Source organism: Contarinia nasturtii, unplaced genomic scaffold, assembly GCF_009176525.2.
Source record: "Contarinia nasturtii isolate CC-2019 unplaced genomic scaffold, AAFC_CNas_1.1 Cnas_scaffold_1371, whole genome shotgun sequence".
Taxonomy (NCBI): domain Eukaryota; kingdom Metazoa; phylum Arthropoda; class Insecta; order Diptera; family Cecidomyiidae; genus Contarinia; species Contarinia nasturtii.
Window position 1 is genome coordinate 1,033,856 of NW_022198708.1, and position 14,859 is coordinate 1,048,714.

A 14,859-nucleotide genomic window follows, 5' to 3' on the forward strand; every position below is an offset into this window, starting at 1 on the left:
ATACTTGTTATGGCCCATAGTACCAGAATCGCGATGTGCCCATGGAGATTTTTTCGGCCCCCTATAATTTGACCCACCCTAATATGCATATATCTTCAAAAAACATTAGCAAAATAAAATAATTTGAAAAATTCTATGGAATAATGAAATATTTATTGTATGAAAGTACATCATTTTTAAGTTCATTATGATTTTGATTTGCTAAAAAAGATAGAATACACAAATGAATTGGACAATTTTTCAATAAAACGAAGCATTCGATTGAGATTTTCAAATGATTTTATTTGTATTTTGCGTATAATAGTAATTCTCTTATGAAATATTATTAATTACATTGAATGTTGGTTAGTAGGTTGTGAAGTGTGCTTAATTGATAACTTGTTAACTTCATTCAACAATAAATTATGGCCAAATTATCCAAAATAAAATCGAAGTAATACTCATCGTCTGATTTTCGAAGGAGAAAACAAATAGAAAAGAGAATTTTGAATGACTTGAACATACCAAAAATGTATCACTAACATATAAAGATTACAAATATGTATTGCATTACAATTGAAACAGTCGATGACAATTTATCATTTCCACACAAGTGAAAAAAATAATATGAATAATAATATAAATCTATGACTTTTTCTTCTGTTTTAATTTTTTTTTGCTTCGAAATGTCCGTATTTTTTGTTGTTGTTTGTTTTCATCTACCGATTTTGCATCGAAAATGGTAAATAGTTCGTACATATTTCTAATAATTAATGAATTTGAATAATTTTATATTTCGATCGGTTGATCGTTTACTTGATGTCGATACAGTTCGGCTAGTCTGACACGCTTTCCATACAAATCTAACTCTCACGGCGATAAATTTTATCCATAATTTTAAAGAAAATGCTATGTGGCACACCACGAGATGTCTGCTGAATGTGCGTCTTAATTAAGTTGTATGATTCTTCTTCATATAAACTGTATGTATGCGGAATGCCCAAGTCTTCGTACAATTGCTTAATTTGATTTATACATTCCGCATCTGAAATAGAAAAAAAATCCAATTGAAAGAACGTTTGAATTTAAATGAAAAATTAAATTATTCACTAAAAACCAAATGAAATGATCAACACTCCGAAAAATCGAATGTCACCATTAATTCTGTTTAAACCAATGAATATTTCAATTAATTTCCATTCATTTTCACTTTAAAATGTGAGAACATCTAAATTTGTTGCTATCAACTATTCCGAGCATAAAATAAGGAATATTATTTTTTGACGAGAACATTTTATCATGTTTTTTTTTTTAAATTTCCAACTGTTTGAATTAAAATCTTCACCACCCATTTTTCACTTATTTTACGCTCGCATTGAAAGTGAACAATTTGTTGCTTACCATGTTTGCCGTAGCAATCTTTCATAATTTGTTTTTGTGCATCGGTGGCACGTTGCATGCATAGCACAGCCAACCACGTACATTTGTTGTCTTGAATATCGGTACCAATTTTACCGGTCACCTCTGGATTGCCGAAGCAGTCAAGAAAATCGTCTTGCACTTGGAAAAAATGACCCATTTCCAAAAGGATCGTTTTTGCTTGTCGAAACACTTCTGGATCTTCATATCTGTCAATTAAAACGATTTGTATTTTTACTAATAATTTCAAAGAATTTTCATTATATTTTCAATTTTAAAAATCGATGTAAAAACTTACCCAGCCAAATGCATTGCCAATGCCACTGGTAAGTAGAATGTGTAATAGGCGGTCTTATGATCGACAATCGATTTATATCGGTCCATTGTAAAGCAGCTAACATCACGATTGGCCGTTTGTAAATCAAGCGATTGTCCGATCGTTGTAATGAGCATTGTTTCATGGAGTAGTTCAACCAATTTTATATACGATGGCAAATGACTAAAATATTTCTTCAATATATAATAGATGCAATTCTCAATCATAATAGCATCATTGATTGCTGTTAATTTAACATCTTCCAATTTATAGTAGCATGGTTGACCGCGACGTGTTTCACTCGCATCCATAATATCATCTACGATTAAAAATGTTGATTGCAACTGGAATGAAAGCAAAAAAAAAATGCATGTGATTAGTGACGTATTCCACAAAAGAAAAAACAACTGAACAACAAAATAAGCTCATAAATCATTTATTATTTGGGATGAATATAGAAAAGGGGTTTCAATTCTATTGAATATACAAAACGAATGAATTTCCATACAAATAGATAAACGGACACAGTTGTGAATGCAAAATAAATTATGTAAACAGATTTGATAACATTGAATTCTCCAGTAACCGTTGAAAACATCGTAACAAATGTTTGATCGATTGCTGCGAGTAACCAAAACCAAAAATAAATTCATTAGCAACTCAGGGTGAAAAATTAAATGACTTGAATCAGTGAAATGCTATTGAGTAACTATTTTTGGAATAAGTCATTTGACATTGTTCGTAATTAGCACACAAAGGGATCGTTTACAATTTGTACGCATCATAATCTAATGATCACGATCGATGATTCAAAAGAAATTCAAAAATAGAAATTTGTGACAATACTGATTATTATCAATTTGGTAACAACCAATTTACATGCAAACGAAGCTCATCGAACCTTCATTTTAAGATGAGATCGTCATATTTCATGAATATGACAGAAATTTCACTAAGGGCACTTATTCGCATTTTTTTATAATTCAACATCCATTCTAATTAAAATCATTTTCTTGAACAAATCAACTACAAAAAAAAAACACACATTATGAAAAATGCGATGATGAAATCAATTGATACGAGGCTTATATTGTAATTTTTGACATAATTGCACGGTCGGCAAAAAGTGTCAGGGGAGTTTTTATGCTTTAATAACTTACCATCTCAACGCACCAACCAAGATAATGAGCGAGACGAACATTTTCTGGTGTCAATTGTGATTCATTTGCAACCAATGATTTATAGGCAAGAACAGTTGCCAATCCACGGTTCTTTTTACCTAAGGAGCGAATCACAAAAGAAAAGAATACAATTAATTTAAAATAATCGAAAAACAATCAATAAGAATTAATTAATAATAGAAAGGCAATTTTTAAGTGAATTGCCCCTTCTTTTTACCACAGGGAACATTGTATTGGAGTGCCTGAAATGGAGGAATAGAATAAACATAATAAAGTTGAAATATGATATAAAATTCATTGTAAACATAGATATTGGATAATCAACACTCACTTTGGCCAACCATTTTGATGCATCTTTTGAATCATATTTCTTTGCCTTTTCTGTCAAATCACGTACCAGATCTAAAAACAAATGCAAACGATCCGTTGAAAAAGATGATGTTCATAAGAAAATGACATGCTGCGATCATTACCTGGAAAGACGGACATAAATTCACGACACTCGTCTTTTGATACAGCGGTCGCATTTGCAGCCAATGGCATCGTGTAATTCAATGTAGATAAAAATCTGAAATTATACAATTTTACTATCATGAAAAGACATATTTCGATGAAAGTTCTTACACATCTAATCAATAAAATGATGGCGTAGCTCATTATCCATGTAGGGCATTGAAATGATATACATTTCCTGATTATAACGATTTCGCCAAATGATTATATTATGCAGTGAGCAAATCGCATCGAAAAATGTGGAGTAACTAAGTGAGCAATATTCATAAAATTGTTGATTTGGTTTTTTTTTTATTTGATGACATTGTTCCTTGGAAAACAGAAACTATCTTTGTAATTTCAATACGAACGAAAAAAAGAAGAAAGCAAAGAAGAATAGAAATAAACACATATGGATCGTATTTGCTTCTGTTCAAATTATCAAACATTTTTTTTTCGTTAAAAACGAAGAGTGTATAAGAAAACATATTTTTTCCATTTATTTTCCGTTTTTCTTAAACATTTAAATATTAGATTGCGTTGGGATGATATTTACAAAACGATTATTGTTTTTATGATGTGTTCCTTTTTAGAGTTCGAAGACTTACGAACCAAGCGTATTCGGTTAAACTACTTTTTATCTGTCGACAAATGAGTTTTACTAATGACCACGGACCATATCACTTTGTTAAAGTTACATGTGACTTGCAGTTTTAGTAAGAACGTCTTACAATAAACACCTATCAGTTTGCCGTTTTTTGTTTTTTTTTGTGCTATTTCATTCATATAAACTAGACCGCAAGTTTTGTAAAAAAAAAATGTCGAACGAACAAGATCTATGCAAAAGTGTTGAAGAGATGAACGTATCGCAAAACAGCGTTCAAAACCAGTTTGATTTGAAATCAGATGAAAGTATTTCTATTGTATCTAACAGTTCAAAGTCAACAGACGTTTCAGGTTCAAGTGAAATATTGTCGTTGCCGCCGTCGCCGTTGCTGCCGGTCGACCAATTCGTTCAAAAATCAACTTCGTTTCCGGCATTGAAGAAATCTTTATCACCGAAAAAAACTGGTTTCGAACAAGGGCTCGAACTCAAAGAAATTCTTGGTAAGAAAAACAATTTTATATAATTTAATTGGATTCTTTTGTACTTTTTGCACGAAATCATACAAAAAAGGAAGTGAATTAATTTGGTAAAAAGAATTGTTCTTTTTTTAACTATTCACATCAATAATATGGTAATGTCAACCATTTTTCAGGTGACTTTATTCACATTGGAAATGTGATTTCGTTTGCTTCTAACAATTTTATTTTAGAATTTTTTTGCTCTTCTTTCCAAACTTTATGTCATTTCTACTTTCTGTGAAAATCATTTATAATGAATTTTTTTCTCTTAACTTATAGGTATAGGTCGGGATCGGATCAATGGTGGACTGTTGTGCATGGTGAAATGGAAAGGATCAAATGAAGTGGATCTCGTGCCATCAACACAAATCAATGCAAAATACCCGCAAATGGTGATCAAATATTACGAAGATCGAATTGAATGGGATTCAAACTCAACGGATTCAGATGATGGTGATAGATAGAAAACGTATTCTCATTCATTTCGCGTTTCGATTAATAATTATCAGCAACAATGATACCTTTATGCATTTTAATGAAAAATTCCATTGAATTTATTTTCATCAAACATATTCGATGTATGAAAAGAAGAAAATAAAGAAGCAAAGCATTAAAACACAAATAACTTTTTGTGAAAAAATCCAAATGAGTGCTGTAAATTCGCAAGAAGGGTCATTTTATGGGTATAGTCATTAGTATTAGCCATTGTTTTCACCCTTGAATAAAATTAAACAAATAATCCATTGCATTCAGCTTTCTTTTCTTTTTGAAGAACATTTTGGTCGTCAAATTAAAACGATCTTATGTTATAGTAATGTTTAAGACGAATAATAAAATGAATATTAGGAATACAAAATGTCTTTCAAAGAATTTATTTGTTAAGGTAATTTGTAAGGAAACATGACCTCACTTCGCAAGAACTATTATATTTACGACAAACAAATAAAATATTTCAATCTAGTTTTCGTCTCTAAAAAAAATCTGAGTAAAAAATAAAACCTGGAATTTTATAGTCGAAGAAAATCTGGCCAGTGGTTCTCTTATAACCTCATACCTAGGATCATGTACATTAATTACATCGGCCAACACGTGTGGGTTCGGTGACAAAGACGTTGACTTTATGCATTATCTTTGACTTCGAAAAAAAAAAAACAGAATAATAATCGTTAAAGAAAATACATGGAAAACACGAGGCGTATGTTTATGTGATTGTTTTTGCGGTGATAAAAATGGGCAAGACACACAAATGTTTAGTGTTTACAGTAGGCTATTGTCAGTAGCGCGTATTGAAATTATAATTAGGTGTAAACAATGTTTGAAAAAAAAAAATAAAAACAACCTTAGGCTAAACCTTCTGTTGTTATGAATTCATCTGAATCTTTTTTTCGTCGTTTTACGTGTGTGTTAATTTTCTGTTTTGTTACAATTTGCCAATTTTCTAATTGCGTATTAATTAAAACGTTGAAAATAACAACTTTGAAATTGATTTCGCTCCGAAATGAGATGATATTCATTGTTGATTCGATTACAATGAAACAACATCTCACCGAAACATAACGGTCTGCAACGAAATCAACTAAAAACAAAAAAAAAAAACAAATTGAATAAGATGAAGAAACGCAAATGGTGTTAAGAATCAATGAGTGTGGAAATGTGAAACGAAGTTTTGAGTATGTTTTGGATAAATTTGGACTCAACTCTCGAATGGCAAACGAAACGAGAAAAACGTGTTCCATTCGAATCTATTTAATCAATGCATAAGTTTCAGTGGGATAGAGGTGGACTGAGAGAGAGAAAGAGAGAGAGACGTATTCGAAAGATCATAACGCGTGTGGAATGCATTTCAAATCCTATGGGCATCGACCATTTATTATTTTACATTTTGTAATGCACAATCAGCGGTAGCTGAATCATCTTGATTTCACATACAAACGCATTCATGCAATTAATTCATTGCATTTGTGATCATTAGTGATTTGCATCGAATAGTTGTGTTGCTACATGGCCAAGAATGAGAATTATGGTTTAGTTTTGGATTGTCTAGCACCGTTCATATTCACCAAAGTTGAGTTCGTTGTTACAACATCAAAACGTGCAAAAAAAGTCTATACACATCTTTTATATCTGTGTATATTGTTTTTTGTGTGTAACCATAAAATCAAAATCCATTGGTTTATTGACACACGGTTGATTCTTTTGCACGTACACATCGAATGTAATTCAAAAATAGCAAAAAACTAAAAATGAAATACCCCCTACAATGATCGCATGTTTGTTGCTCGGCCGATTCGGTTAAATGCTTTGCGCATGCGTAATATGTAATGTTTGTATTTGGCATTTGTCGATATCTAAATTCAATATAAATAAAATGTTAGGTGCAAAATTGCACAGGAATTAAATGGCAAACAGACATATGCACACTCATACAAATCCACACATTTTTGTTTTATATTTGAGAAATAGAGGCGAAGACAGTCAAAACGAAGGCAGAGAAGGTGGAAGAGAGAGAGAGGGGTAGAGATAGAGACAAAGAGCGATAGAGAGACATACAAAGCAAATGAGCTTTATTACGCAACGGCGCACCATGTGAATGTCTTTTTCGGTTGAACGCTTTTTGGTGCATCAAACCAAAAAGGAAATTGCCGGCCAATTGTGATCATTTTACAAATCAAAAAGCAATTTCCGTTTCAGGGTTTTCAACACTAAATTGTTTTAATTTATTTCGATGGCATTCTAAATGTGTTACCACCTCCCCTTTTAACCACATCGATGAGCCGTCGTCGTCCGATATTACAGCCATCGACAAAAGTCAATTAACTACCGGCCACCAAAATCCGAAATTCCAAAATCAATTCATTGCCATCAAATTGTGTCTCCTTCAATGCTCAATATGTTATTCAATAATTTGGTCTTCAATTGGATCATTGACTCGCATTTCAATTTATTAAAATATTACTAATATTTATATGACATTTTACAATGATTTTGTATTTCCAACAAATGATATTCATTTTGCCGGAGAAAGTTTCAATCACATCAACAATACCGATTCAATGCGCATCTTTGTCATTTTCATAAAAACATTTATGCTTGTCAGCCACGATAAAAATATCTTTTATTTCAATAATAATTGCATGAATCGGCGATGCATTCAATTACGAGGGTTGCTCCATAATTTTTTTTAAAAACATATATAACACAGTTGTTTTTTGTCGAAAATGGTTTTATTGTTTTTCAAAATATTCCCCGAGATGATCGATACACTTTTGCATTCGATGAAACCATTTGTCATAGCATTCGTGCCACTCCGAAACTGATATCTCCAAAACGTGTGTTTTGAACGCTTCAACTGCTTCTTCTGGTGTCGAAAATCGTTGACCACGTAGTTTTTTCTTCACGCTTGGGAACAAAAAAAAGTCATTGGGTGCCAGGTCAGGACTGTACGGTGGATGACCCATCAGTTCGATGTTTTGACCGGTCAAAAATCGAGTAGTTTGAAAAGATGTGTGAGAGCTCGCATTATCGTGATGAAGAATTATTTTGCGACGGTGGTTGTTTTTTCTTATTTCACCAAACACTTCGGGCAAACAAATGGTGGTATACCAATCAGAATTGACGGTCTTACGATCCTCTAGTGGAACGGTTGCCACATGACCACTTCTCCCGAAAAAACAGGCGACCATTCGCTTCGAAGTGCTTCTTGCTCGAACAACTTTCGTTGGGTTATCTTCATTTTGGAAGACCCATACAGTCGACTGCTGTTTCGTTTCGGGCTCATAGGCATATATCCACGATTCGTCACCAGTGACGATTTTATTAACGTCTTTTGAAGCACCACGATTGAATTTCTTGAGCATTTCTTTACACCAACTCACACGAGCCATTTTTTGTTCATCGGTCAATTTATGTGGGATCCAACGAGAGCAAATCTTTTTTACGGCTAAATGTTCATGCAAAATTGTATGTATGCTGTGGGATGAAATGCCCAAAGATGCCTCAATCTCACGGTAGGTCACATGACGATCTTCCATAATCAGTTTTCTGACAGCATCGATGTTTTGTGGCACAACAGCCGATTTTGGACGACCTGTATGAAACTCGTCTTTGAGCGAACTACGACCGCAACGGAATTCTCGGTACCAGTTATAAATTGTCTGAAGGGTTGGTGCTTCATTGCCAAAGGCCAAATGAAGTCGATCGAAACACTGTTGTTGAGATAATTTACTTCGAAAATCGTAGTAAATCATTTTACGAAAATCTTCACGTGTAAAATTCATTTTTTTGTTGAGTCGCAGTTTACCAGTCACTGTAAACAATACAAATAGCGTTCGTACGACAAAAGGTTCAGGGCACGAATACATACCAAAACATCAAACTTTACGAATATGACAATGGTTTACATCGGGCAACACTATAAGTACCATTTAAAAAAAAATTATGGAGCAACCTACGTAGTCTCTTTTGACTTGAAAGTATTGAATGAATCAGAGAGAGAGAGAGAGAGAGAGAGAAGAAGAAAAAAATTGCATAAAATTTCCACAGAGATTATTATGAAATGTAAATTCAACTGTTTAATTCAAAGGTATCTTGCATCGTGCAATGATTAGAGCGAAAACATCGTAGCACGCAAAACAAAACTGAACGAGAAGTAAACAAAGTGTTTGCTTGCAGCACGTTCACGTCAAGTGACACAAGATAATAACAAATAATATTTGAGAGTTTACTATAACATGAGATAATGCAACTATGTATGTCTATGTCAAATGAATGCCTTCGGTTCGGTTATCATTTTTGTTTATTTTTTTTAAAATGTAGCTATCTGAATTGCCTGTTGAGATTGTAGAGAGAATAAGAATTGACTCTAAATAAACGACATTTTTAAAATCATTTGGATGTGTGCATTCTCAGCGATAAAGCAACAGCAACAAGAGATTATATTTCTTTCGTGTATCTTTAACTTCAAGTTTGATCTTTAACCTTTATCGATCGATCACAGATCCAACTCATTCGAATACAAATCATATCCCCTCTAGTATTCCCTCCTCACTCTATCTCTCTGTGTGTTTCTAATTCTGTCATTCTATCTCACTCTCTTTGTGCTATATTGACTTTGTCGTCATAGAATTGGAAATTGGAATGTTGTTCGTATGCTCAAAGTGCTTGAATGAAGTGTGTATACATGAACTTAAATGGCTTTGTTGTTCAAATTGTGTTACTAACTCACGAAAATCTTGTTACTGTATGATACAGTCTGTAAGTCGCCAATTTGTCATTTGATTTTGTGCTATTGGGGTTTCACGTTTTCCATATCTGTCTGTCTCTTACTCTACTTAGACGCTCATTCCACCGTCCTCCATTTTTCGTTCATACTACCAATGTCACTGGTTTTGATAAGAGCACTGATGCTTCTTCGCTTCAATCAAATAATAATGAGAATGTGGACAGCGTTTGATAAGAGGTCCACCAAACCGGCTTCATGATAAAAGCATGTCGATATATAAATTGGAATCTAATGTAAAAGCGCCCAAGCGCCAAATTAAAACGGGTGTGTGCTCATTAAAAATGCCGATATGCCAAATAAAAATTCGTACGCAAAATCATCCAATTTCCAAGTCTGTAACTATGGAATACGTTCAAAACGATGAAAAAGACAACAAATCGAGTCTTTATAATGAATATTTATTTGATATTCTATTCATTGTTCTGTTCGTCATTAGTATAGTTTTCATGCATATATGGTGTTTCTATGTATATGACATCACACCTTTGTTTACACCATGCGATCCATTCGTGTTTGTTTTTGTTGAATTCAACTGAAAACTAAATCACAACGACACCTGATTGACACCTCATAAAACATATGTAATTGAATGAACTTTCTTCGATACGATTGCCGTCAGTTAAAATTTTGTTTCTGTTTTTTTTTGTTCAACAAACAAGTGGCCAGACGCACCTACGTCGTTGATTATGATGAATTAAAACAACATTATAACCTTGACAATCAAATGCAACTTATTTAGTAGTTGCGAGTCACTTGATTAGAACAGAATTGAGAGATAGAAATCATCATAATTATAATATGCACGAAAAGTGTATCGTATTCGGTTTGCATTTGTTTGATTGAAAAAATCAGGTTTTTTTTTCGTTTGTGAAAGGAAACAGAGACGGGGACGAAAGAGAGAAAAATTCAAATGCACGTTTATTCATGCGATCGTGTTTTGCTCCAGGCATTGATAAACTTGGCAACTAAGCATTTAGCCTGAGTCAAAAGAGAAAATGGTATGGTTTGTGTCATTCTCGATGCTGTCTCACCAAAAATAGTGTACCATTAACTCATATCTTATGCTTAATTTAGACACGACGCAATAAAATACATTCTGTTCAACGAACATGAACGGAAATTTAAGCCAACATGAGCAGAAGGCTTAAACACATATACAGAGAAGCATTTGCGCACACACCCAAAACTCATCGAAATAAACAACATCGAAAACCAGAAACGAAACAAGACACCGATTCGTTTCACAACATTCGACAACGACGACGTCGACGTACAAGAAAAATGTAGAACACAAAACACACAACAAATTCGAGAGTGAGAGAAAAAGGAACGTTCACCTAATACCAAAAGTGCTTATTATTCAATAACGTTGTATATGTGTTAAAAGATGGGTTCTGTCACTCACACACATACACACATGTGTACTGTGTACAGTCATCATAAAAAAAATCAGCTGTTTCTCATTTCAAAATATTTATACTACGCACAATGCACTCAGTGCATATATCATATATTCTATCAACTTTGCCGCGAATGCACGACATTTTATTGCGCAATTATATCAATTGAATTTACTTCCTTGTACAAACGATTTGAATACGATTTTTAATTCGTTCTTTTAAAATATCAGTCTTTTTCGATTCAATTTTTTTTAAGTATTCAAGTATTAGTCACACAAATATTCGAATTGTAAAAAAAATGTACGTCAAAATATAGAAAAAAAATATTTGTTCAAAAAAAGAAGAAACAACATTTGCAGTCTGGCTAGGTGACACTCGATAAATGTTCCATTCTTGTTGTGTTTTTATAATAAAACAACTGCAAAATACTTTGAACAAAGAGATTCAAATGACGCAAAAACAGAAGGCAACAAATCGATCTAATAATTTCGAGTTGATTTGAACATTCGAATGTGAAGCAACGAAGAAAATGATTTTAATACACGATTCAATTGTGAATCGGTGAGTTCTATTTATAAATTACCGGCAAAAACATTTGGTGCGTTACCGTTTGGCGTACGTTTATATAAAACATGAATGTTGTGATATGACGTTTATGACCGATAAAATGCATGTGGTTTTCGTGTAAAATGATAAAGAAATTCTTTGCAGAGAACGTAAACGGTAGAAATGGAACCTTTTTTTTCCGTAATTCTTTTTTTCTTCGTACAAATTCCTTTGCCTACATTCTTTTCTGTCACATAGTTTGAATACTCGCATTCAATTGAATCATTGCTTTGATAACGAAAGTCAATGCCCCGAACCATCCGTGGAAGTGAGTTTAAACTCACTTCAAAGCCCAATACATTTCGCTAGAAAAAGGTGCCAAATGAAAATCGATGAGCTTGTTGTGTAAGATGCCTCTGTTTGCAATTACGCAATCACAAATAACATCATTATCAAATAATTATCATTTGATAAAAAAATGTATAGTTTACTCTAATTCGTGTAGAATTTGTGCGATATGGTTTCTTTTTATGATTTGATTATATTATATTACCTTTCAGTGCGTCTTATGCGCCATCGTTCTTGTTGCTCCAATTTAAGTTTATCGTTTGTTTGTTGTTGATTTTGTGTGAGTACATCGCTGCGATTGTTACCAGAACTGGTCGAGATCCATTTGGTATGGCAAATATTATGATTGACACGCATCATGGAAAATGATGGTAGGGCCGACGTGACTTTGGTCAGCTTCGAGAACATCTTGTATGTGTAATCCGGGAAACAAAGTGATAAGTGAACGAACAAATCAAATAGTGACCGATGTATTTTTTGTCGATAAGTTTGTTGTTTTCCGGTAGAAATGACACACTTTTTTCTCGCTAAATAAACTTATTTCAACAAACACACGCGCGCGCTGAGTATTCAAATCATTGGTATTTGTAATCTCGGAAGAAGTAAATTTGAAATCAATTTGATTTATTTAATCGCTTTTAAAAAAATAAAAACCGAAGTGTCTTCTTTTTCAAATATCAATTTTCGTCGAAAGTTTGACGCAAAGTCGTTGCTTTAAAAATGTTTTTTTTTTTTTTATTAATTTGCACAAATGATTTCCAGGGCGATTTGAATGGCAAATCGGATGTTAAAACTATCGAAATCTCAGCGAAAATGATTGTTGTTGTTTTTTCTAGATTGTGGCTAGATTTACACGATTTCGCCGCAAAGAAAGAAAGTTTACTTTATCGTTCGAGGTGAAAATTGATTCACTTGTTTTTTTTTTGAAAAAAACTATTCAATTCGCTTGAACCGAATTTGTTGGCGTAAAATGGATTTATTAAAATTCGTTATTATAAGAAAACTGTTTTATTTAAATCTCGGCAACGAGAGACTGAAGAGTATTAATAAAAGAAACTGTTCCGGCACGAATGAACTACTGATCATTTGAACATGTCCTACGTGACTGATTTTATTTGACGCGGTATAGCCGATTACATCGGCAAGTCAGCATGTTTATTTTTTTGATTATATGTTGTGTGAGGCCGTGTACAAACACGATACATACAAATGTGTATATGTGCTTGCCTGCGTGTACATTCATCGCGTATGTGTACAACTTTGTCTGTATGTGAAACACTGGCATTGTGCTGCTTCTGTAAATATTGTATACACAGTAGTTGTTGCATTGGCCAAATCGATATTGACAACAGCGAAGAAATGCGTATGTATTTCGTCTGACAGTTTCCATATGAATCAATATGATGGAGACGACCAAATTTACTATGTGATTTTTTTTCAAGAGATGTGAACGATATTCACGTGATGCCGACCATCTCCATTGACCATTGAAAAGACGTTTTGGTATAATCAATATCGCATAAAATCACATTTTTCCTACGAAAAAAATAATAATAATACAAAATGTCCCTTTTGACTAAACTAACACATACTGTTGAATGTTTTTTTTATTATTAATTACATTTTTCACAAACTTATTATGGAACAATTTGATATTTGAATACTTTGAAACAATTAAATATATTTGCAAAAAAAAAAAAATGTTTCAAATTAAAACTTGAAAATGCTTCAAATTTAAATTAAAAGAACGCCCAATTTTGTTGGATTTTTTTTGGGGTTTTTTGTGGTCTTAAGCGGTTGTGCGACTATTTGCATAAAATTGTTGTCCTGACACCAACAATGTCACCACATAGATACAGGCAGCTATCCAACAGTTAAGTGCATTCTGAAATGTTCAAACATATAACACAAGCGATTAGTTTCAAATCGAACAGCGAATTCATTCGAACAAAGAAAATCACGCAAACGGATTAAACTTTTAACAATGAAATTCAATACAAGTCCGCCTATGTAGAAGTTCCATATCTATTTCTGGTCCATAGAAAACCTTTTGAATTTCTTTCTGTTTCATGGGAAACATTTGATTGTTTCGGGTTTTTTATATTGTAAAATTACCTGTGAGTATGCCAGATCAGCAGCGTTGAAGAATTCTTTTGGTGTGTGGTAATGGTTAAGCGGCAAATCTTCAATCAATGCCACACTGCGCATATGATAGAATATACCCATCAAGGTCTGTCCAAACAAAATCAAATTAATTTTAATTCAATTGTCTGTCCTTAATTCAAAATGTTCCATTTCAAAAAGAATGTTTATCAATGATTTTTCAAACAAAAGAGAACCATCATTTGAATTCTTATTGTATTCAAATACTTTGTCATTGTACATATGATATCACGAGAAAGCGAAAATTTTTTTTGTTACTTACCAATTGAATAATTCCCCATACGGACAGAATCAAACCGCAAAGCGACAATTTTGGACCACAAATCTGCATGATTCCGTTGTTTAGCACTTTTTCAAATGAACAAAATCAATTATCTTGTTTTTAAAACGATAAAAAATGTTGCTGGAATTTCAGTGTTTCGTGTGTAATCACAAGATTCGCAGCCACTGCACTTGTGTTGTCGTTTTTCTTTCCTATAGATATCTTTTCATGTCAAATGATTGACTCAATCATGTGACAGCGTTTTTTCAGCCTTATTTATTAGCCTATTCATTTGTATGCGACACAGAACGACCTCTTTTGACAAAATTCACGACAATCATATGCAT

At 33.0% G+C, this 14,859-nt stretch overlaps 3 protein-coding genes across 3 annotated transcripts; 1 reads left to right on the forward strand and 2 right to left on the reverse strand.

Annotated features, from left to right (window-relative positions):
• Positions 1–619: 619 nt before the first annotated feature.
• Positions 620–13,202, reverse strand: LOC116345629 (farnesyl pyrophosphate synthase-like). The gene is made up of 8 exons (XM_031775129.1): positions 12,293–13,202; positions 3,369–3,463; positions 3,227–3,297; positions 3,113–3,137; positions 2,875–2,993; positions 1,697–2,058; positions 1,381–1,607; positions 620–1,024 (listed from the first exon to the last, which is right to left on the reverse strand). Exons 1-8 carry the CDS (start codon positions 12,493–12,495, stop codon positions 843–845), a joined length of 1,284 nt encoding a protein of 427 aa, XP_031630989.1. The 5' UTR covers positions 12,496–13,202; the 3' UTR covers positions 620–842.
• LOC116345631 (chromobox protein homolog 1-like) lies at positions 4,045–5,251 on the forward strand. Its single transcript, XM_031775131.1, has 2 exons — positions 4,045–4,494; positions 4,792–5,251. Exons 1-2 carry the CDS (start codon positions 4,206–4,208, stop codon positions 4,974–4,976), a joined length of 474 nt encoding a protein of 157 aa, XP_031630991.1. The 5' UTR covers positions 4,045–4,205; the 3' UTR covers positions 4,977–5,251.
• Positions 13,203–13,871: 669 nt separating the features above from the next.
• On the reverse strand, positions 13,872–14,755 carry LOC116346017 (ribonuclease kappa). Its single transcript, XM_031775912.1, has 3 exons — positions 14,513–14,755; positions 14,203–14,319; positions 13,872–13,972 (listed from the first exon to the last, which is right to left on the reverse strand). Exons 1-3 carry the CDS (start codon positions 14,579–14,581, stop codon positions 13,877–13,879), a joined length of 282 nt encoding a protein of 93 aa, XP_031631772.1. The 5' UTR covers positions 14,582–14,755; the 3' UTR covers positions 13,872–13,876.
• Between the last annotated feature and the right edge of the window lie 104 nt (positions 14,756–14,859).